General features: G+C 41.7%; 1 protein-coding gene across 1 annotated transcript in view; it reads left to right on the top strand.

Moving 5' to 3' along the window:
- LOC104036240 (multidrug resistance-associated protein 1) overlaps positions 1 to 23495 on the top strand; it is a 47757-nt gene that overhangs the window by 5393 nt on the left and 18869 nt on the right. The window contains exons 5-18 of the mRNA XM_075719242.1: positions 1797 to 1858; positions 2730 to 2861; positions 3925 to 4152; positions 4838 to 5015; positions 5745 to 5906; positions 6684 to 6776; positions 8157 to 8360; positions 10987 to 11133; positions 11511 to 11598; positions 12973 to 13042; positions 13939 to 14065; positions 15252 to 15428; positions 16490 to 16657; positions 17043 to 17220. Coding sequence (XP_075575357.1) covers positions 1797 to 1858; positions 2730 to 2861; positions 3925 to 4152; positions 4838 to 5015; positions 5745 to 5906; positions 6684 to 6776; positions 8157 to 8360; positions 10987 to 11133; positions 11511 to 11598; positions 12973 to 13042; positions 13939 to 14065; positions 15252 to 15428; positions 16490 to 16657; positions 17043 to 17220 — 2014 coding nt within the window. The remainder of the gene's footprint in view (positions 1 to 1796; positions 1859 to 2729; positions 2862 to 3924; positions 4153 to 4837; positions 5016 to 5744; positions 5907 to 6683; positions 6777 to 8156; positions 8361 to 10986; positions 11134 to 11510; positions 11599 to 12972; positions 13043 to 13938; positions 14066 to 15251; positions 15429 to 16489; positions 16658 to 17042; positions 17221 to 23495) is intronic.

Here is a 23495-nt window from a genome sequence, read left to right as displayed (position 1 = left end):
TTGTTGAATGTTATGATGGAGAAAAGAACAAAGCAAGTCATGTTAGTCTTAAATTCTGCTTTATTCCCTTCTGCCAAGCATTTCCAAACCAGAAATGTTTTTAAGTCTTGAGTAAAATCTTATTATATGTTACTTAAGCTAAAAAACTGCAGTGAAATTTCTAAGATGTACTGATGTATGTAGAAGTCAGACAATGTGTTTTGTCTCTTGTTTTTGCTTTGTTTACATTACATAAGTCCAGACTTCTAACAACTTGTCTTCATTCTATCTGGCATGAATGTCAGTAGGGCTAATAGTTCTTTGTGTGTCTTAATGTTTTAAACTTTTGCTTTATGCAAATGAAGTCCAGTTTTTGGTAGTACAAGATCTAATGGACTCTTGAATTTAGAGTTTCCACCTGCAAGTAGATGAAAACAAGTATAAAGGAAAAAAGTGATACAGCATTTTATGTAAAGTTCAGAGTATTTTGAAATTTTGTTAAAGTTGAAAGTATTCCCTGTATTTGCTGAAGTCTGTCTGTCAGGAATGTTGGTGTGGCTGCAGGCTGAAAGTACTCCCCTTCCTCCCACCCCCCCCCCCCCGTTGTTTTTTTTTTTTTAAACTTCTCTGAGTTTAAAAACTTTTGTGTATTCATTAGGTGATGGTGTTGGATTTGCTTGCAGTCATTTTGTTGCAAGAGTTTAAATACTTCGGAAATGTGGAACTCTTATCCCCTTTCAAAAAAGCATCTGTCTCTCACATACTGTTATTTTTCCCTACAAAGCTGTAAGAAAAGTTGTGTGAAGAGGAAATGCAGGAGTCTGTTTCATGTAGCTTGATTACAACACACTTCAATATAGCTTAGTGGAGAAGCCAGGTTACACAAACACGAGTTGAAAAATGCAAATCTTGGAAACGCTTGGCTCTGTCTGTCTTAATTGCAGTACTCTAATGATGTTTGGTGACTTTTGTAGATGGAAATACCTGAGTTGCTCCAATTATAGTTGATGATAAAAACTTAGTGGTTTTTGTGCCAAAGGAGTGGCTGGTTTTAGCATTGTTTAGATGCTGTTCAGAGCAGTGAAAGAGGGAGGAGACAAATCTGCACTGGAATTCTGCAAGTAAATCACCTTTAGTGCCTTTGAAAGTCTTCCAGCCTTCCTTTCTGCTGTTTTAATCCAACCAGATTAGGAGAGGATGTTAACCTGAAGAGTAGTTAAAACAGCCAGCCATTGTGCTGGATGTAGAACCCGAGCTAGCTGCGTACTTTTGTGGATACTTAAGTTTCCCATGCTTATTGATAAATGAGATGCACGGCTTTTAGGGGCTGTTTTGGGATGCTTTTATGGAGTTTACAAGTTTGTTTTTCATTTGTGCATCTGTTTTGGTGGAATCACAGGACTTAACTGCTAGAACAGTAGAACAGAATCTTCATTTATGACTAACTCTATCCAATTAACCTATTTATGCTCTCATATGGTAGCATACGTTGCATTGATATAGGTAGGCACTGATCATGACATCTTGAGAGACTGTCTGGCCTGCACTGTCTTATAAAATTCCCTCAACTATTTGTTGCGTTGTTGATACGGAACACTGCGACTCCAGTGTCCCAGTGGTCTAGTCTGCTGACAGCCCTGAAGCTGTGCTTGTGTTTTCTGAACAAGCTCTCAACAGCATAAATGACAAGCTTAGTAATGTGAAAAAAACACTATAAACAAAAGGAATTTCAAAAGCATCCTTTCTGCTTGTTTTTTTTTCTTTTGGCTGTGTATCAGTCATTTGTATGTGGATTGATTTCTTTTTCTCTCCTTTAGAATCCATGTCCAGAGTTCAGTGCTTCTTTCCTTTCCAGAATCACATTCTGGTGGATCACTGGGTAAGATCAAGAGGATGCATAAAGCACCAGTTAAAGTTAGATGGCATTTTAGGATCCTGCTTTCAGAGTTAAATTAGCAATAATCATGCAATAGTGATGTTGGTTGTTTTGGTTGGTTGTTTTGTAGCTAGATTAAATTGACTCCCCCCCCCCCCAATTTGATTAATCTTTTTTACTTCCTTTGTAAGGTCTTTGCAATTTTAAATTTTGCCAGTATATATTTAGTATGTTTGCTGAAAGAATATACTAAAAAAATTTTCCTTGGGAAATATAAGAAGGTAGAAATTACCTGCTGTATTTAGAACCTAAGGCTTTCAAACCTATTATCTCTTTTGGTCCAATAGATATTTTTTTTTTTTTTTAATTAACTTAGCTTTAGTTATGATTTGATCACAACACATGTTTTTGTGAGTTAAAACACAGAAACATGTAAAATAATATTGGTGTATAGTTGTGGTTGGTACTTGGCCAGAGTTCCAACAGAAAGCTAGATGAAAGGAATTGCTTTGTAAAATTAAAGGCTAATAAAGATTTTGAAACTTGGTAGGCATGGGAATATTAATTGCCTGGCTGATTTTTCAAATGAGATCACTTCATCCTTTCTTTTATTTTCCTTGAAATTTAAATTCAGTGGCATATCCTGGATCCTTAGATGTTTTGGTGTCTAATTCTCACAGTAAAAACAGGAGGATGTATGTTTTAGCATCTGGACCTGTGTTGCTACAGGTACTAACTTTTGCATGCATTTTTGTGAAGAGCTGGCTCTGTTTTGGGGCTGCATGTAAGGACCACTGTCTTATGGTGCATATACATATATACACACGTATCTCTAGAGTTCTTAAATATATAGTGCTGATTCTTTCTAATACAGGTTGATGGTTCAGGGTTATCGGAGACCTTTGGAAGCCAAGGATTTGTGGTCATTAAATAAAGAGGACAAATCGGAGGAGATAGTGCCAGGTTTGGCTAGAAACTGGGCAAAAGAGTGGGCAAAGACCAAGAGGTAAGTTCAGTTATCCTGGCTGGCAGTTCTTCCAAGATGGGGAGGTTCAAAAGCTCAAGTTATTCAGCCTCTGCTTAGAGGTGTTTTGTCATCTGTTATCAAGCCTGCTTTTGTAAGGCCCAAGTGGCAGCTCTGTAGTTGTCCTTGAGTGCATACAGAACAGGAACCAAGTAGGGTGTTGTGTGTCTTCCTTATGAAGAGCTGCATCAAGTTTCCCTTACTCTTTCATGATCCAAAGCTGGTTATTGTTACTTGTAATGTGTGGTTTTTCCCTGGGGAGGGAATGTTTTCACAGAGTCAAACTTCAGTCGTGTAATTTAGGAGTTTGGGCTCCCTCTATAGTTAGTGAAGCCTTAGGAGGGCAGTTCAGGGTGTAAAAGGGAGAAGCTTATTTCTTTCCTTTGGCTATATAGGGAGCCTGGGCATCTAAGCCAGATGACTAAAATTAGAAAGACTGCATGCCTGCAGTTTCCATCCTACTTTGATCATACTTTACTGCAGCAAATAGAAGTACCTTTTCATTGAAGGAAAATTGCTTTCTTGCTTCACACAGTGTATTTTTACATACAGCTTGTCCTCAGAAGTTTGGAAGTATGTAGTTTGGCATAAGCCAGATGTATGAAATGAATGCGTTCAGTCCATTGGGGATGACTTGGCATAAATCTGACTGCAGTCTTTTAACTCCGGTGGTACAGTAAGGCCTTGATTTTGATGAAAGTTCAGCATACTGGGTTCTAGAATAATAATTTTTATTTAAGTTTTTAAGCTCTTTAAGTTTAACACAGGTTACGGCCCTATTCCTATTCCTCATTCCCCAGGGCAGACTATAGCAGACATTCAACAGGAACGTTACCTATCCCTACAAAGATGACCATTTCTGAATGGCCAGTTCATTTAGCTATGGTTATAGGATTAAAAAGGTGTTTGATTGACAGTAAAACCCAGTTAAACTATTAAGAAGGGCAATAAACAGCTCATAAACATCTCATTTGTATACTGTGCATTTTTCCAGTTGGCTTTATGCTTGAATAAAGGCTACATAATATACCTACTCTTATTTCAGGCAACCGTTAAACGTGTTATACTCGCCCAGAAAGCAGCAAAAATCAAGCGACTCAAATGGTGATGTGACAGAAGAGGCTGAAGCTTTGATTGTAAAACCATCTCAGAAAAGCTCTGAAGCATCTTTATTCAAGGTGTTATATAAAACCTTTGGACCGTATTTTCTCATGAGCTTCCTGTTTAAAGCTGCACATGATCTCTTGATGTTTGCAGGCCCAGAAATTCTGAAGTAAGACCTATATACTTTATTATTGTATTAAAAGGGTGTGGACAGAGTTTAAAACACTGGTATTATTTCACTCACCAAGCTGCTTTGCATTCAGCTGGTTCCATGGGGAAGAGTTGTCATGCAAGTTAGAGACCGTGCACACAGATGATATTGGTCCATTGGTTTTCAAATTATAACATCATACATTAAATGTTTGACTTCTTATGTTCCTTTCCAACACTAGGAAGGCCAGGCAGGAACATAATCAACAATAGCAGGAGAGTTTATTTAATTCTAACCTGTAATGATTGTGGGACTACAGGTCACAGTATGTGAAGCAGCAGAGAGCTAAGGGGGTAGGAGGAGTTGCGTTGCTTTAAGGTGAGAAGTAGTAAAACAACTGTAAGCGGTTGTATTTTAGCTGGAGGGAGTATGAGACTTTTTAGTGTAGTTCCAAGAGAATGCTGAACATGTAAGGTATGTGATACTTTCTGTTTTAAAGTAGTACATTGTTAGGAGGAGGGAGTGATGTGTGCTAGTATAAAATGATCTCCAGTTTCTAAGAAGTTTGCTTAAGTGTTTTACCTAAGTTTGGTACTTTGGGTGCTTGCATGACCCATATAATGTTTGGAATAATCTAAGGTTGTAAACCTGACATCTCATTTTGATTCGCATACATCAAGAGAACTAATTCCTCTCTCCATAGATTGCTAATCAACTTCGTAAATAACGAAGGTGCCCCAAACTGGCAAGGCTACTTTTATACAGGGCTGCTGTTTGTTTGTGCCTGTCTTCAGACGCTGATTCTTCACCAGTATTTTCATATTTGCTTTGTAACTGGAATGAGGCTCAAAACAGCTATTGTTGGTGTAATTTATCGAAAGGTAGGTGTTTCTTTAAATATACAACAGTACCTCTCAGTGGCTGTGTGAATGCCTCACTTAAGTCTGAATAATTAAAGTAGTTAAGAGACTCTGGTAGGCTGATTCCTAACTTTTAATAGAAATAGGGGAGTATCTAATTTATCAATAAAAGCCTTTAAAAGAGTGCAGTTTTCTAATTTACTAGTTAAAGTTCAGGCACCTTCTTCCCACTGCCAAACAAGAAACCTTGTCTCATTTAGATTAGGGGTGTGAAACTGCTTCAGTTTGTGCAGAAATTAAGACGCATCTACGTTTACAGCTTCATTTAGGACTTAGCAGTAGTGTCACCTCATCTTGGAATAAGCTGGAACATTTTAGAAGGCTGTGGACTGATTGTTCTGTGTGAGAAAAACGTGTGGCAAGAAATGAAGATTCCGCTTCTTACACTAAAAAACAAAAGCAGCAAACAATACCCCCCCAAGCAATAAAACCACCGACCAACCAACCCTGACCCCAAAGACTGCTTGTTGTCTTTAATTCTGTATTAGTTTAAACCCAGCTGCTTGCTTCAAACTATACAACTTGCATTTTGTAAGGTGTGCAGGGAAACAGAATACAAAGCAGGGAAAGAATTGCTTGTAATTTTAAAGATGAAGCTATGTAAACCAATTGAATTCTGTGGAGAAAATGCAAATGAGAAGTCTTCCTTCATGTTACCTTAATTGTTTTTTATTTTTAATCCGCACCTAGGCACTTGTTATCACAAATTCTGCTAGAAAGACTTCTACTGTGGGTGAGATTGTGAATCTAATGTCTGTGGATGCTCAGAGATTCATGGACTTGGCTACCTATATAAACATGATTTGGTCTGCACCTCTCCAGGTGATATTAGCCCTGTACTTACTGTGGCAGGTGAGCGTGGTGTGTTGTTTCCTGTTTTGACTTTCGCAGCGTGCTGTTTCCTATGGTCATGACTACAAACAGCTGTTGTGCAGACCACTGGAGGGTTTGCAGCAGTGTGGAGAAAATGCTGTTTGTTTAGAAGCCATTCAGAGCTGCTTTTGTTACTGCTGTCAAGAAGGAAGGCAGGAGGTTCTTAATTTGCACATCTGAATGCATGTGGGGAGGATGCAGACACGAGCTACTATCTTTTGGGGGACTGCAGCACCTATAGTATCTCACTTGTCACTTGCTTTAAAGAAAAGTTGTCTTGGTACTACACTCTGAGAATCACTGTATGAGATGTTTGCTTTTCTAGTCCAGACAGTCACCAGGCTGACTCTTCCTGATTCTCACTGTCAGTCAGGAAGGCAATGAAATTCCCCAAGAAGTCAGTCACTCCCTGCATGGGTCTCTACTTCAGAAGAACAAACTAGCAAAAACTGGAAAACATTAAAAGACCTCTGCATGTGTGCATAGATAGATACAGATATATATATATAGATTGATCTATATCTATATACACCTGTCTATATGGGGGGTGTATATGTATGTTTGTTTCAAAAATCAAAGTACATAAACATCAACCCAAGCCCCTACTTGATCTTCCTCTTCTTCCCCCAAGCTGTTCTTGAAAAGGGAAGAAGAGGTTGAAAAGCTATTTCAGAATGCTGTTCTGTAGCATATGCAGTGATTTGACCCAAGATTTTTAAAAATGAGTTTGAATAAATGTTTATAAATGCTTTTCAGAATTTAGGTCCTTCAGTGCTGGCAGGTGTGGCTGTCATGATCCTTCTTGTTCCAATAAATGCTGTGATGGCAATGAAGACAAAAACCTATCAGGTTAGAACCTTTATATATGCAACAGAGTGCTTTTAAGAAACATATTCTGTTCTTTGACTTGTTCCTGAAGTTTGTCCTTTTAAATTTTTGTCCCTCCCTCTATTTATCCCTTAAAAAAGGGAAAGGAAGGTCAGAGGTGTTGTGTATGCAGAATAAGCAAACTCACGTATTTTTTAGCCTTACAGTGTATCTGTACATAGTGATCTAAACCTTTTGGAGTAGTTAAGACCAAAGTAGCAGGTTAGCCAGCTTCATGAAATGCCTGATGATTGGGTTGGAATTAGTTGAGTTTTTAACTTGCTGCCTAAGAACTAAAGTGCAAACATAAACTACTGTCTGCCTAATGAACCTTAATGAGTGAAATACTCACATTTCCATTTCCAGGATGGTGGTTGCAGTGTCGGGGTGGGGGCGGTGGTGGTGGTGTGGTTTGTTCTTCCCCCCCCCCCCCCCCTCCCCTGGAGGGGTGAGGAGAGAGAAGTCTTAGTTGTTGGCTGTTCTTGATCCCTGGTTGATTATATTTAGAGGGGATCAGTTTGTTACAGAGAGTACACATGAGTAAATGTAGACTCAAACTCTCATGTTTTGTATTGCAAAAACTACTTCCAATAGCCATGTGCTTTCTGGTACAGACTTAACTATTAACTGAATTTACCAAATGTCAGAGGAGACTGATTTATGGAAATGAAACGTTTTAGCTCTAGATGTTCGTCAAAATGTACCACGGCATTTGGTTCCTACATGGGAGAAATAGGGGATGTCTAGCCTGTCACAGCCACAGTGCCACTGGTCACAGCTGTCTGGGACGGCTGTACCAGTGCAGTCTACTGACTGCTTAGTGCTGAGTCACAACATCGTTTCAACTTTGCACTGCCCTCATTAAAATATTTTATGAAGATGGTATGGACTTTATTCTTATGGCTGAATGGAAAGCTTCTTGCCTTAGTGCACCATCAGAAAGCCATTGATAGTGCTGAAAATGAAGCAAAACCAAGTTTGGTCTAAGGTTAGATGCCAACTCCACATCACTGAAGCTTGATTATAGTGGCTTATTTTTTAACTGCATATTGTACCTAGAAGGAACGTGAGTCCCAGGGCTCCCTGGTGCAGGGTTAATCTCACTTAAACCAGTGCCACAGTTGTTTTGATCTTGGTTCGGATTTTTAGTTGTATGAAGCATTCCTTTAATTGGTTTAAAACATCTTGTTAATTCTGCATATTTGTTTGTTCAGATAGCATCTCAGATTTCCTGCTTGGGAAGCTAGTAAGCTTTTGATGATAATGAGGTAAATTTTGCCATTGCAAAATACAAAGCTCAGAACTTTGTGGCTCTGCCAAGTATTGTGCTCTGCTAATTATTTTTTGCAATGTTGTTTTTAGGTGGCTCAAATGAAGAGCAAAGACAACAGAATTAAGCTGATGAATGAAATTCTCAATGGGATTAAAGTTCTGAAACTTTATGCTTGGGAATTAGCCTTCAGAGAGAAGGTATTAGAGATCAGACAGAAAGAACTCAAAGTCCTAAAAAAATCTGCTTACCTTGCTGCAATGGCAACCTTCACTTGGGTTTGTGCTCCTTTTTTGGTAAGTGAAACAAATCTAGAAGTCTGTTCTCCTTTTTGCGATCACGCTTTCTAAGGCAGCACTTGAGAACTTGTTTTGGTTTTGTTTTTTAATGAGTGGAAGAGTCAGAATGCACTCTGCAGTGGTGGGAAATTGAAGACTTATGTCTCCACTTCTCTATGAAAAGGCGCTACTGTTTTCTTTGAAACTTAGTAACGTCCAAGTTGGATGTATTCTAGAAGTTAATGGCCAAAGTATTTAAAAATAAAAACCTCTTCTGCATCCCTCTCTTATTTTTGGTGGTGTACTTGAGGAACCTAAGATTAAATGTACTGTCAGATTTAGAAGAGGTTGCTAATGTGCACAGTACCCTCCAGGTGGTAGCTGTGGCTGACAGAGTGAAACTTCCCTTATTTCAGCATCTTTCTGAGAGCAGCAGGTCATTAGATAGAAGTCCTTGATCGAATGGGACACTGTGCACCAGGCGTACCTCTGGCCTGGGTTCTCCCAGCATCTGTTTAAGAACAATGTGGAGAGGTAAAGCCATTGCGTACCCTGGGATTGCTTCAAATTCTTAATTAAAAAAAAAAATATTCTTGATATGTGAAACATCCCCGCTATATTTGTGGTTAGTTTACATTTAAACTAATAAAAGGGAGAGAAGGTGAGATCACATAAAAATTGCTTCAGACCCTATTAGAACAAGGGGCTGTTGCTCTAGTCTGCAGAAGCAAATAAAAGCCATGACTACATTAGGATAAAATATGTACTGTTCCAGTTGAAGGTGTTTAAATGTACTTTCCAGGCTCAGATTCCTTCCCCACAAACATTTTTAGTGTTTACATTATGTTTTGGGCATGATGAAAGGCAGAAGAAGCAATGCCCTGGGTAGGAGACATCAGCTGCATTCTTGAGTGAATGCTTTTCTAAAAGAAGTCTGAGATGGTTTTAATATAAGTACATTATTAAATGAAGTTTCTAAATAAAACTCTGCAGGTGGACTTCTTAATGCTGTTCTGTGGAGTCTGAGAAGACAAAGTCACCTAAGGAGTAGCTGTGTTTCAGCACACGCTGTGAATGTGTGGCAATGGTCCTGCACCTCAGGGGGTTTGCTACTGGGGCAGAATCGGTCCAGCCCAAAGTGCAAGGCTGCTGTTCAATACCCTGTTTCTCAGTTTTTTTGTTCTTCTGTGTATGTTCTTCTGAACTTCTGACTAAAGAATTATTGCAAGCGTCTACTTGAAAGCACTTTTGAATGCAAAACTTTATTTCCTCTGCTCCTCCTCCTGTTTCCATGGCCAGGGCTCTTTAAAACATCGATTTATTATTTATTTATTTATTTATTTATTGTCACTGTTTTATTACAGTGTCAGGAAACTATTCATTTTGCAGTACCTCCCCTGCTGCTGTGTGTGCTGATAAGGGTGTATTTCAGACTAATTGCTGGTAACACAAGAGTGCAGACATGCTGCTTGTGAGGTTATTTTTTGGACCCTGTCTTGGTTTTGATCTCTGTGGGCGGGCTTTCTCCCTGGGATATGGTTGTCCGAACTAAGGGTTGTACAAACAAGCTACTGTACCAGGCACAGCTGAGTCAGCCACCGTACGAAGAACAATACGTGGCTTCATACGTGCCTTGTGTCTTCAAAGCGGTCACATTTTTAACAGAAACGCTAAGGTCTTCAATGGATGCTGTGCTTAGATGAGACTGTTCCTTAGGCATTTGAGCTAATTGTTTCAAGTCTTGTGGGAGGGGCAATGCCAAAGGTTAGCCTACCTTGCTTTCTTGTTTTAAGGAAGGCTTTCTGTGGGAAAGAGTTGCTGGGTCTTGTGATGTACTGAGGTATGAGTGGTGTTACCATGGAAGAAAACACTGGAGGGAATAGATCTGAAAGTAAACATTTTGTTTTACTTAGTTTACTTTAATGTTGCTATAATTTGATCAACACAGTTTTAAAAAATGTAAATAAGTATATGGATTTTTTTAAATTACTTTTATACCTTATAATTGATAATAACAATGGTTCCATGTCATTTTCTTGTTCAGCATGGAGCTTTTCTGTTGTGAATTTTATGATGATTCTATGAATTTTTTAGGTATTATAAGGCTTCATCTTTGTAATGCAGTAACATTTCAAGTTTCTTGGAAAACAATCTGTCCGTGATAAAGTGGGCTGTACTTCGAAATCTATGGTTGTGGTAGTCTCTACAAAATATAAAATGGGTTACCACTGGGGTATTTCTACGTTTCTGTCTACATATGTTACTGATCCAGTATCTGGTACCATGGGGAGTGCCTTAAAACTGAAAGAGAGCAGCAAGTAAGACTAGTGATCATTCCTCTCCTTCCCTTCTTCTGCAGTGTGACCACAAATAGCCTGGGACATTTGTGGTTTCACCCTTGCTATGTGAAGAAAGTCAGCACTTGACACCTTTCCCAGAAGAGCTATCAGCTTCTTTTTATCACAACAGATTTAAATCAAATGTTTGTTTTGCAAAAAGCATTATCAGCAACAAGGAAGTTACCAGAACATTACTCTTTCTTTGCTTTATAGACCTTTGATTCCAGTTGTCAGACTGTGTGACTCCTGAGTTAGTGGCTTTAAAAAAATGTTACCCTAACTGTAACAATTATACTTCGTTTCAGGTTGCCTTGTCCACGTTTGCTGTGTACGTCACAATAGACAAGAACAACGTCTTGGATGCTCAGAAGGCATTTGTTTCCCTAGCATTATTCAACATCCTCAGGTTTCCATTGAACATGCTTCCTATGGTTATCAGCAGCATAGTAGAAGTAAGACTTCAGTCATTAACAGGTGTTTCTGCATGGAAGTAGCCACTGGGTGGAAAGATTACATTCCTGTGCTTAAAGAATGTCCACTGATGAAATTCAGCCACCTCAGAAAAGAAGCTTTGCATTTCCTGTGTGTTAAATGCTGTGCAAGCAAAATTATCAATCCCAGTTATGCTGGATGGGTGTTCCTGAAATTAGCCATATTTCTTGTGGTTTGGGAAGTGCAAGTTTGATGACTATCCAAGAAACTATGCAGTGGATTTAAGGAGGGATTAGGAGTGCATAATAACGATGTAACATACATGTGGTGCCAAACAATAAGCTCTTAAATGTAAAGAGCAGAGTATAAGATAGTTTTGCATCCCTTTCCCATGCAGGCCAGTGTCTCCTTGAAGCGCCTTAGGGTGTTCCTGTCTCATGAAGAGTTAGATCCAGACAGCATAATCAGGGGACCCATCCCAGAGGGTGAGTTTCTTTTCCTGTTGAAAATCAGTGTGTGCAGGTTTGGGGTGGCTTTGCAGTGTTTCTTTTGCTTTCTGTAACAAACTTACTCCATTTTGGTGCATCTTGCTGATAAATTTTAGCCAGAAAGCAGAGAAGGGAGTTTGTAAAATGACAATTATATAAAGTTTCTATCACCTTCTCAGGTAGTTTCTTTCCTGTCCCCAACTCCTGTGTCCAAACTACAGAATGGCTGCATCCAGACACAGATGGTCACTTTAAAAATTACTTGTTAGACTGTTCTGAGTGTAGCTATTTGAAATTTGTAGGCAGTTAACAGAATGATAATTAATGCTGTGCCAAACCCCAGCATTTTGGAGAAGAACAACCATGTAACACTTCAGAACCCTTGGAGGAGAAAGGATAAGCCCCAGTTCTGGCAAATGCCTCTTCTTTTTTGTGCAAAGATAAGCATGAAGGCAGATTTACTGAAAAACTAGTGCCCTTTTTCTTGCAAAACAAAACTTGACCTTAACTACGTCAGTCATTTGTTAATGATTTTTCTTACTTCCTTTTTATAAAGATAGTGAAATCCCCATCACTCCCTCTCATGTGGTTAGCTGAGTTCTATATCAGTTTAGTCACTCGGCTTTCCGGTAAGCAGTCATCTTCTGTATTTCCCCCCCCCCACCCGCCCCCCCCCCCCCCCCATTTTCCTTTTGGGAATATCTCTTCCTCTTTCTCAGCTGATAACCATGAATACATTGCTCACAAATCTTTAGTGTGTGGGGTTTTTTTGGTCCATAATGGGTTATACTTGCATACTAATGTAAATATTTACCTAGGCTAAGTATTTATTGTATACTTGGTTGAATTAGGAGCGGTAATTTTGAGTTGTCACTGTAAAAATCTACAGGTGCCATTTCTCTGAACAGTACTTTTGGTCAAAGTTATTTTATTTGGTAGTTAGATTTATTTTGCCCTATCATTCTTGTAGTAACTTGGCTTCACATACGGAATTGGCCGGTTAGCTGATGCTTGCATTGAAGCACAAGTCAGATTGAGGCTGCTAGTTTCTTGAACTGACTTTGCAGTGCTGCAGTGGAGTTGCTGGATAAAGCACAATGCAGCTGAGTGTAGTCAGGATCTTTGTACAGTTGACATTCATGTACCTCCTGGTTATTCAATAGGTGTAACCTCAGAACCTCTGCTGTCTTCATAAATTCAGTAAAAGCAGAACAGAAGCTTTTGGTAAGCAGTGGGTTGTTGTTCTGCTGGAAAAGTAGCTTTATACCTCTGCCTATGTGTGCTTAGATTGACTTCTGTGGCATGGTCCAGAGCATACAATTCAGCTGCTTGCGTTGGCACTTTTATAAATATGAATTTTCTATTTGTCAGCTGAAGGAAGCATTGTCGTAAAGAATGCAACGTTTAGCTGGGCCAGAAATGATCCTCCTTTACTGAACAGGTAAGAATTAGTACCCTTTGTTCTGCTCTGTAATCTTGCTGCATCATAAATGATCTGTATTTGAATTACAAAATCTATATGCAGAAGAGTTTGTTGCCTTAAAGAAACAGGAGAACAAATAACATTTGTTCTATATCTTTTTTTTAAACCAGGGGCTTTATGAACTAGAGGAATTTACAGAGTATGTTTTATGTATGGAATGCGTAAAGGGGAGTACCAAGAGGTGTAATGGGAGGAAAGAAAGCCTCAGAGATTTCAAGCTCTTGTTATGTGCTGCAGATGGGATGAGCTCCATCTAGAGGATGCAGCCAGATTAGCCTCTCGTAATTATCCGTAGTCCCTTATGTTTGCGCTGTGTTCTCAGTCTTCCTTTTAAAGTCTTACTCTCGCTGAACTGTAGCCATCCTTGATTCCCATGCTGGAGAAAGCCAGTGAAGAACCGTGCACATGGTATGACTAACAAAGTAACTGGGGTGATGCAGCTACAAGCTGTGTCTTCCCTGTACCCTGTGCCCTTCCTTAATTTTGGTTGCTCTTTCTTGGGCCTTAAATTGTGTATTCTTTGGGACAAGGATGCTGTTTGGGAAGCATCCACTGATATTTACATTTGTGTTCACAGAAAATTTGAGAGAAATATTGGACAGGTGGTGTAACAGTGCTTTTTTTTTTTCCTTCTTCCCCTTTTGACTAATTACATACATATCCTAAGTATAAGAAGAGCTGGGTGCTTTCTGAATGAGAGGTTTGCATTTTCAAACAGTTAAAGTTTCTGTGCTGTGTCAGCATTTGCAGTGGGTGTTCGCATTGCATCTGTCTTTATATGGGCTGTTCAATAGACTGTTTAACCGCTGGGATGTGCCAGCAAGCAAGGCTGAATTATGTGCACTTTATTTCAGCATTGATTTCACTGTTCCTGAAGGCTCCCTGGTAGCTGTTGTTGGTCAAGTTGGCTGTGGAAAGTCTTCATTGCTGTCTGCATTACTGGGGGAGATGGACAAAAAGGAAGGCTACGTGGTTGTCAAGGTGTGATGTGTCTGAAGAATTGTTCAGTTATTTGTGGGTATTGCCAGAGGGATTCTAGATTTCCAAGTAGTGTGAAGAGGGGAAGAGACAGCCTTTCAAATGAATGCATTTTTTAGCCTGGTTTCTGGCAAGCCATGTATATGCCTTAGCCTGCGCTCTGTGTAATTGCCTGTTAAGCCTTGACCCAACAACTTCTAAATCTGTTGGTCTCAGATTTAGCCAAATAGACAGAATGATGGAGGAGTCAAAGATAAGTACTCTGGTCCAGAGTCTTGTTGGCAGCCAGGTATGAGGCGGGGAGATGCTATTATACATAGTCCAGCCTGAGGAAGAGCAGTATTGGTTCATACCTTCTTAGACATCAGAGAATTACAAGGAGAGAGGGTATACTCAGATACCCAAACATGGTAAAAGCTGCTGTTGTAGTTTGTACTTTCTTAAGACATCAGAGTTGTACAGAGCTCACAGAGGAAAAATGACCTGGAAGTAAGTACGTAAATAAGTAAGAACTCCTTGTTTTGAATTTTGCTGCTGCTGTAATGTATGGAAAGAGAATTATTTTAAGAGCAAAACAAATACGTTGCATTTAAAAGAATGCACATTTGGTCACCTCCAAAATTGCTCTGGAAAAATAAAGTAGGTGAGATCTGAATCACTGATTATTTGTGCAGAAGGAGAAGGCAGAACTAATCTTCAAAGCAAAATACTTTGCAGTAGCTCAATCTCTTCCTTTGAAGTGACTTTTATATAGAAACTACTTCCCCTACTTTGTGCAGAAATCTTTAGCAGGGGTGGTGAAACACTTGGATTCCAGATTAAATTGTTAATGCAGAACATAATTTATAACTATATGAAAGTACTAATGACTTTTGACATTGAGTAATTGTGCAAGCATATTCTCTAAACAAAAGTTTCCTCCAAGTTTATGTTAGAGAATCATATTTTGTTTGAAGTCCTTTATTTTCCACCAGCACACTTTGTTACATTCACTTGTATAGAGGATTATAAAAACAACGTTTTGGAGGAGGCGGTAGCCCAAGAACTACTTCGTGCAGTTTTGAAATGACCCTAGGCAATTAGTGAGGTGATTAGCACAGCCTGCCTCACAAAGTCCTGCTGTGCTTTGACTTTGTGTGCAGACTTTTGGTCTAAAGTACTGAATAAGGAACTTTTATTTTTCTTGCAGGGTTCGGTAGCCTATGTTCCTCAGCAAGCCTGGGTCCAAAATGCAACTCTGGAAGACAACATTATCTTTGGAAGGGAGATGAATGAGAGCCGGTACAAGCGTGTGATTGAGGCTTGTGCGCTGCTGCCTGATATAGAGGTTCTTCCTACGGGAGACAAAACAGAAATAGGAGAAAAGGTATTTAAATACTCACTCTGTGGTAACAGTGCTATTGCTTGTAGTTAAGGCCATATGACTTCTACTTCATCTTAAAGTCGTATTGAATTGAAAACATTCAGAGTAGGAATCCTCTAGAATAAGGGGCATATTTGAACAGTATGTTTTTCTTGTCTTTAAGCCTCAAAGGGGAGGAAACCTGTCCTCAATTACCAATGCAAAAACATCTTGCAATGATGCAAACGTTTTTAATCGTTTCTTAAGTTGCCATGGTCATAGAGCAGAAAAATGTATGGAAGCAGAAAGAGAAGAATCTTTTGAATGCTTCAGTTTCTTTTAGAACAAGCAAACAACCCCCCTCCCCAAACTCTAGCCTTCCCCCCAAACCGCAAAATCGACCACTGCCCTAAAACTGGCACCTGGTTGCAAAAGTGTGTGGGGTGTGGGATTTAGAAACTTGTGTAGATGTTGTAGTGCTCTGCTATGGGAGCAGGACTGGGTGTCCCCATACCATGTGGCCAGCAAGGTATGTGTATGTAACCTGCTTGGCGTTCTGCTAAGCTGATGTTCTCCAGAAGACAGGGATATGTAGGGGTACGTGCTTTGCCTGCTGACTAGTTATAGGCGGGTATAGCTGCAACTGACAGCCCCAGATTCAGTGAAGGGTGCAGCTTTATCTTCCTTATTGGTCAGCAAGCCAACCAAATTGTAGAGTGTGAAAAGAGTTTGTTTATTAGATTAGAGGCAGCACTGCAGAAATACAGCTGAGAAGAAAAGTAGCCTCTGAATGTACAGTTAGGTAGGTCAGTCTGGGTTAATTGCTCTACAAGACTAGCAAACAGGCTTTTTTTGACTAGCCCTCACTGACAGGGAGAACTTAATAGACGTGCTTCCTTCCAAGAGGATTTTGACTGTGATTACTTATGCTGTTTTGGTAGTGGAATTATTTGTGATGGAGATTTGCTTCATACCATGTTGAAATTTATTTGTGTTAACCACCTTTGACTTGTGTCTTTCACAGACTGTAGCAAGACATCTCTTTTCAGCTGTAAATAAAGGATCGTATTTTCTTGTTTCCCCAGGGTGTGAATTTGTCTGGAGGACAGAAACAGCGAGTCAGTCTTGCTCGGGCGGTTTACTGTAATGCAGATGTCTATTTATTTGACGATCCTTTATCAGCTGTTGATGCTCATGTTGGAAAACATATTTTTGAAAAAGTTATTGGACCGAAAGGAATCCTGAAAAATAAAGTATGTCATAATGAGATACTTGTCTCTAGAGAATGATTTGTTTTTCTTTGAGTTCAAATGATTCCAAGTTTGTCAAGTTGCATATTCAGGCTTTGGTTTCAAACATCTGAAAAATGAAAGGATCCATCTGAGATTTTTAGAGGACTTTTATAAAACACTGAGGTTTTTATAATGAAATGTGCTCTGGTTTCTGTAATTCAAAATTCCTTGATGCAAAAATCAAGACAAGAACAGTATTTTTTCTTAAAAATGCTGCATGCCTGTCAGTAGTTATTACTGTGTTATACACAGAATTTAAGCAGCAAGACCACTAGTTCAACCATTGTATTTACTAATTTGAGATGTTGAGATGTTAGAAAAACTTTTTTCTTCTTTTGCTATTTAGACACGGGTTTTGGTAACCCATGCAATCAACTATCTGCCTCAAATGGATACAATTCTGGTAATGACTGATGGAGAAATCTCTGAGATGGGCTCCTACCAGGAGCTGTTGAAGCAAGATGGGGCTTTTGCTGAGTTTCTTCGTACATATGCTAATGCTGAACAAAGCATGGAGAATGGCGGTAAGCTTACAGATAATTTCTCTTGTGATAAGCTGATGTGTGGCATGTTATGGGAGTCACGTTAAAGTAAAAATATTAGTAGTGGAAGGAAAGTTAAAGGAAATATCTGTGATGTACCTATACATAGAGGTGCTTCTTTCTTGAGGGTATTGAAGGTTGTGAGATTAAACACACATTCTTAAAGTTTAGGAAAATGTGGAGCAGATCTGTAGTAAAATTCCTCTCACTTAAAGCAAAATTCAGATGGTTGTGAGATCAACTGAAGGCCAGCTGGGGTTTATACACTCTTCTTGTGCTTATTAGGATGTGTCTTCTTTATGCAGATAATTCCTTTGGGGATGGGGAGGAGGAAGCAGCAGCTCATTTTTCTAGCTGACATCACTGACACCTGCTTCTGCTTTACAAAACAGCTGTAGAGCCCTACTGATATAGGAATATACTTTAGATTTTTTTTTTTTTAACCTGCAGACGGTTGCAGTATTGGATTTTAATAAGCTATCTTAGTCTCTTGCCTCCGGCCTGTCGTCTTCATCGTATTGCCTGTGAAGAAAATTGCCTGATTTCCTGACACTCCTCCATATGCTCATGTCAAAAAGTATGAGGGGTGCTTGCACCGTGCTGACTGGGGTTAAGTTGTTGGCACGTGCTTGAGGCCTGTTTGGTAGCAAATGCCCGCTGCTGAGTGCTGCAGACCAAGCTCCCCAGAACAAGGGAAGGATTGAGCCCACTTTTCACTTCATCTTCCATCTGGAAAATCCTTGGTTCCCACCCATTCCCTAGAGGGACAGGAGAGGCATTTTTTTAGCCTACTGCTCACAGGCAAAACAGAAGTGGTGCCACATTTAGTTGCACTCACAAAGCTGTGAAGTGTTAAGGAGGTGTTGAATGGCTGCCTTTGGCAAGGGGCTGGTCCTGATGTTCGTCTTGTGTGAGGTCTGTGATGGTTTGCCTTATTCTCTGAAGCTGCCCTCTACTATCCAGGCTGGCAACACAAACTGCCCTTGGAGGCTGTGAACGAGCAGAGTGTTTCCTGGATGTGCAAAGTGGCATCTTATGGCTCCCTCTCATGCATCCAGTTATCCCTGATGGGGAGTTGGATTTGGGGGTGATGTAGCAAGCTGAGGCTCAAGGTCAGGATGCCCTGCTGTAGGCTAGCTCTCCTCTTGGAAAGGTTTCTTGATACGTCTCAGTTGTCACTCTGAGGACGCTGGTTTGGGTGGACACTGTCTGTAAACAGCTAGTGCTGTATGGGTGAGTGTCAAGAACCAAACTGGGCTGCCCAGGGAGGATTGTGGTGGTTTTGCAATTCCCTTGGGCTGAATTAAGGTGAAACGACATCAAACACCCAATTAAACACTTTACTGATGGTAAAAACCAACGTGAACTTGGAAAGCATAACAGTAGGCAACCTCAACTAGGAAAGCGTAACGGTAGGCAATGTGGGTTCTAATTGGAATGCTTATAAGAAGAAAGTGGTGGGGGGGAAGGAAAAGTGTGGGGAGAGAGAGATCACCACCTTTGGATCCCGCAATGTCGATGGTAAACGTGGCAATTCTCCAGTGGTGGGTGTGCACGTGGCTCCTCAGAGTTGTGTCTTTTATAGGCCAGTCCCCGCCTCCGGTGTCACCCCCTCGAGGACTTATATGGTTCTTGTTCCAGAATGTTCTTCCTCTTCTGTGCAAGGCGTCATTGTGTGGGGTGGTCACAAGGGGTCTTTCAGGTGGTCGTGAGCCCCCTCCTCAAATGAACTCTACATGCCTTCCGGCCGTACACAGTGAGTTGCAAGGCACATCAGGAGGTGGGACTGTATGGCCCCGGCTCTGTGCCAGCTGCCTTCTCACCTGTGGGTCAGTGGTGCTCTGCAGACCCCAATTTGTCTCTGTGGAGACCTTAACTTGTCTCGCCACAATGTTTGAGACATCAGCATACATTAACTTTTTCAGTCTCTCACACCACCCTGTGGCTCAAACGTTGTATAATCTTCATCCAGTGTGGTGATTCTCATGTAACGGATAGGAGGGAGAGAGGATAGAGAAGATAGAATTTGCGAGATCGTACATTTTACAATTGCAAGGCCGATCATCAAGAACAAGAACCCACAGCCCAACAGTGTAACAATATTTAAAAGCCACTTGCCCCAACCTGTAAGTCCCAGTGAATTAGGAGAGAGGTGAACCAAAATCTGGGATCTCAGCTGTTAAACCGATCCTTCAGCTGCATTGCCTGGAAAAGTTCTCTGGTCTGCTCTGACCCTCTTTCATCTTCTGGATAACAGAGCAGGTTCATAGGGTCTTTAATCTCCCTTTTCCCAGGGAGTACAGGTGGAGGTTTAGGACAAAATGCAGTAAGTCATGGGCATCTGTTAATTCCCCAGCAGTTATTGACTCTATATGCTGCATCTGACATTTGCCATGTCCACCCAGGTTCATGAGGTCTCAGGGTTTTACACTGAGTAGTTTAGAAGGAGGAAGTGCACGCACCAACTGTAAAAGTCTTACCAAAGCCTCGGGGAGTCGGAATTTCCATTCCCTTCCTTTTGAGTCTACTCACGCCTTCCCCTTCAATAAATCCAGTCCTAAAATGTTTATGGGCAATGAGCGTAATGTCATTGTGACTTCAACCGGAGATGTATCTCCCGGCAGCCAGCACTTCACTTGGGTGGTAGGCTGTGTCTTAGAATTCCCCAAAACATCTGTTTGTTTCTTGTCAGCAATGATTCTGTTGCAGTTAGCAACGTCTGTCCAGAGAGCTGACACTGTGCTCCTGTATCTACCAAAAATGTGACTGGAGTTTTAAAGGGCCTAGGGGAAAGGTAATCAACAAGTCTCCTTTGATACTTTCCGTGAGCTTTCTCATGTAGGTCCACTGGCCATCTACCAGCTCACTTACTGGGGATGGCAGAGGGGGTCTTCTGACTCGGGGACATTTAAATCAATCAACGCACTCTTCCAGGGGAGAGGACAGGGTTACTGTTCCGTGTTCCTGGGACTGGAGGGAAAGGTCCTTGGGTTTTGAGGGGGATGGGGTTCCCTTTATCTTGTCCCATCCTCTCACCAAATTTTTCAAACTGGGAGTGGGTAACCCGTGCATCATCTCCCAGGGAATTCCTTTTGAGATGCCCTCTGCCCATAATGTGTATCTTCTATTATCAGGGGGTTGCATCGGCCTCATCGGGGGGGGGGGGGGGGGGGGGTCGGGTCATCGAGGATTGCGTGGGGGAGCTTGTTGCCCCATTCCCTTCCACCCACTTAAGATCCGCCTTGCATTTGGTCTCCCCCTGGCCAGTAAATCCCATTTGTCTCCCACAATTAACTAACTCCTGTGCTACTTCCCCCCATGTCATGTGTGGGGGGCCTTCCCTTTGCCGGGGTTGGGGTGTTCTCAACCAGTCTTGTAGTTGTACTGCATATAATTTCAAGACATTGGGTAGTCCCCTTATAAGAGGATGAAAGACCTTTCAGAGTCTGCTGCATATTGCATGGGGGAGGGCTGCTGCGGAACCAGTAATCGATTATGCATCAACTGGAGATACGCAGTTTTCTGTACGCTCTCTAAAATGTGGCCCACCGTAGGCATTTTAATTGCGAAGGGGTTTCCCCTTTCCATAGGATCTAATCCACCTGCCCAATATGCTACTCTTTGGGTCAGGGACTAGCTCTCTATTATCATTTGTGGTTATAAAAACCCCTGGTCCCCAATACTCTCTTGCCTTATCCTCACTCAGCAAGATCCAGTCACCCCCGGTAAGAGATACTCTCCATACGTATTCGGTTTCTGTTTCTCGGGGTCCCTGGGAATATTTTCCCTGAATTTTAGCCAAATCAGTAGAGGAATAGGGAACGGTATAGGTGGTAACTTGTTGAGGTCCTCCTTGACCACCATTTATAGTCTCAGTCTTAATTGGAGGTCGCATTTTGGGTTCATTCCTTCCAGAGGAATACATCTCTAGGTCTTTAAGAGGGTACAGCAACTCCGACTCTTTTCCTTTGCCAGAGTTTGCATCCATATCTTCTACACCAATGTGGGAACAGGTTTCATCTAATTGCCCCCTTAGTATTCTCTCCTGCTCCAAAGCCTCTGCCAAAGCGGCATGTAATCTTTGGTTAGTCATCTGCTCAGCAGTGAGCTGATCAGAAAGGCTTCTCATTTCATTTTCTAATTGTTCCTGTAAAGCCTTCACCAGATCTTGAAGGGATTTTATCGTTTCCTCTTCTGCTTATTGTGTTAAATGTTTATCCCACTGTGCTGCCACCAGAGCAGCTCCCAAAATGGCACATACTAATGCTTTCCCCTTTCCAAGCCTCAGTCTCCGTTCCTTAGCCAAGGTGGAGATTCTGTCCACTACTGCTTGTGGGTTGTGCCAATTGTTATGGGCCCAAGTCACGCCAGAGGGAGAAGGTCGGGTGTTACAGCCCTCCAGTCTCTCCAGGAGAGGGGCACAGTCTACAGCCAGACCTCCCAGGGAGGCCATAATGACTCGCGGTAAAGGCCAGGTGCTAAAGCACCAGCAAGGGAATCCTGTCCACGATGCCAACTTATGTCACGATCCAAACTGGGCTGCCTAGGGAGGATCGTGGCGGTTATGCAATTCTCTTGGGCTAAATTAAAGCGAAATGACACCAACCAACCGATTAAACACTTTATTGATGGTAAAAAACAACCTGAACTTGGAAAGCGTGACAGTAGGCAACCTCAACTAGGAAGCGCAATGATAGGCAATGTGGGTTCTAACTGAAATACTTATAAGAGGAAAGGAAAAAGAAGAAAGAAGAGGGAGGGGGAGAGGGATCACTAGATCTCACCACCCTTGGATTCCACGATGTCGATGGTAAATGTGGTGATCCTCGGCGGTGGGTGTGCACGTGGCTCCACGGAGTTGTGTCTTTTATAGGCCGGTCCCCGCCTCCGGTCTCTGCCCTTCGAGGGCTTCCATGGTTCTTGTTCCGGAATCTTCTTCCTCTTCTGCGCAGGCGCCACTGGGAGGGTGGTCACGAGGGGCCCTTTGGCGGTCGTGAGCCCCCTCCTCAAATGAACCCCGCGTGCCCCCGACCGTGCCCGGCAAGCTGCAGGCACGCCGGGAGGCGGCTCTGTGCTGGCCCCGCTCTCCTGCGGGTCAGTGGTGCTCTGCAGGCTCCATTTGTCTCTGTGGAGACCTTAACTTGTCTCGCAGCAACGTCTGAGGCATCGGCATACATGAACTCTTTCGGTCTCTCACAATGGGGTCTCCCACTGTGAAAAGCACTGCGGGAAAAGATTTTATGGAAGCAGAATCCAGCTAGCTTCTGCCTATTTTCTGTAGGTGCTCCTGTAGCTCCTTTGAGCACAATCAGGCTTGTTGCAGTTTTCTGTTTACGAGACTTCCAGAGACAAATTAACTTTCTCTGCGCTTCCCTAGGAAGTTAACAATTTAACTTGTACAAAGATTTGCCTCCTTTAATAGCCTTGTTCTTTTAGCCTTTGTCCCCTGCCCTTTCCAAGAGCATCGTAGGTTTTGAAGTCCTTTACCTTAAACTAAGTTACTTTACTTTCCGTTTAAATACTGATTCTTCTTTTGGAAAGTGAGCCAGTGCTTTATCCTTTGCCACGCTTCTCTGTATTTGTCTAATAAAAGGCGCTTTTAACTTCAGTATGACCCTGGTGATTTGGAGAGGATTGCTATATCACAGGGTTGGCCTGTTTGCAGCAAATTTCTCAGTTTTAGTCAAGTGATCTTCTGCCAATGGTAAAAAGAGAAGTAAGAGCATTATTTGTGTGGTTCACAGGGATAACATCAATATTTATCAGATGTTTAAAAGACCACTAAATATTATTAAAAAATCACAGATTCTTGGATAAACACAGAGTAATCTGTGATGGGAGTCAGCCTGAGCTAGCTGGAGGGGATCTGCACACCCACTTTAAAAGGGAGGCTCCCTTATGCCTGAAGCTGCATTTTGACAGCCTGAAAACACTTAAGATGGAGCAAAATACAAAACTGTGGATTAGTGCTCTCTGGCTGGAATACATCCTGCTCTTGCAAGAGTGGGAGAGCATCTGCTCTTACCCAGCCTCTGAGGATTGGCTCCCCCATTGCCTCCCAGCCCTTCTCTCCCGTTGGGATTCCTGAGGGTTACCTGCTGGCTGTGTGCTGCACTGCTGCCTGTCCCATCCTCAGCTTCACGCTGTTCCTTCTGTGTGTGGGAGAACTCCCCACTCCAGAAAGGGGCCCCCGCATGAGTCTCCGGAATGGCTCAGAGGGGACGTGCGAGCTCCCCTTTCTTCTCCAGCACCCTACT

Source organism: Pelecanus crispus, chromosome 11 (assembly GCF_030463565.1).
Source record: "Pelecanus crispus isolate bPelCri1 chromosome 11, bPelCri1.pri, whole genome shotgun sequence".
Classification (NCBI taxonomy): Eukaryota; Metazoa; Chordata; class Aves; order Pelecaniformes; family Pelecanidae; genus Pelecanus; species Pelecanus crispus.
This window is presented reverse-complemented; position numbering and strand designations above follow the sequence as displayed.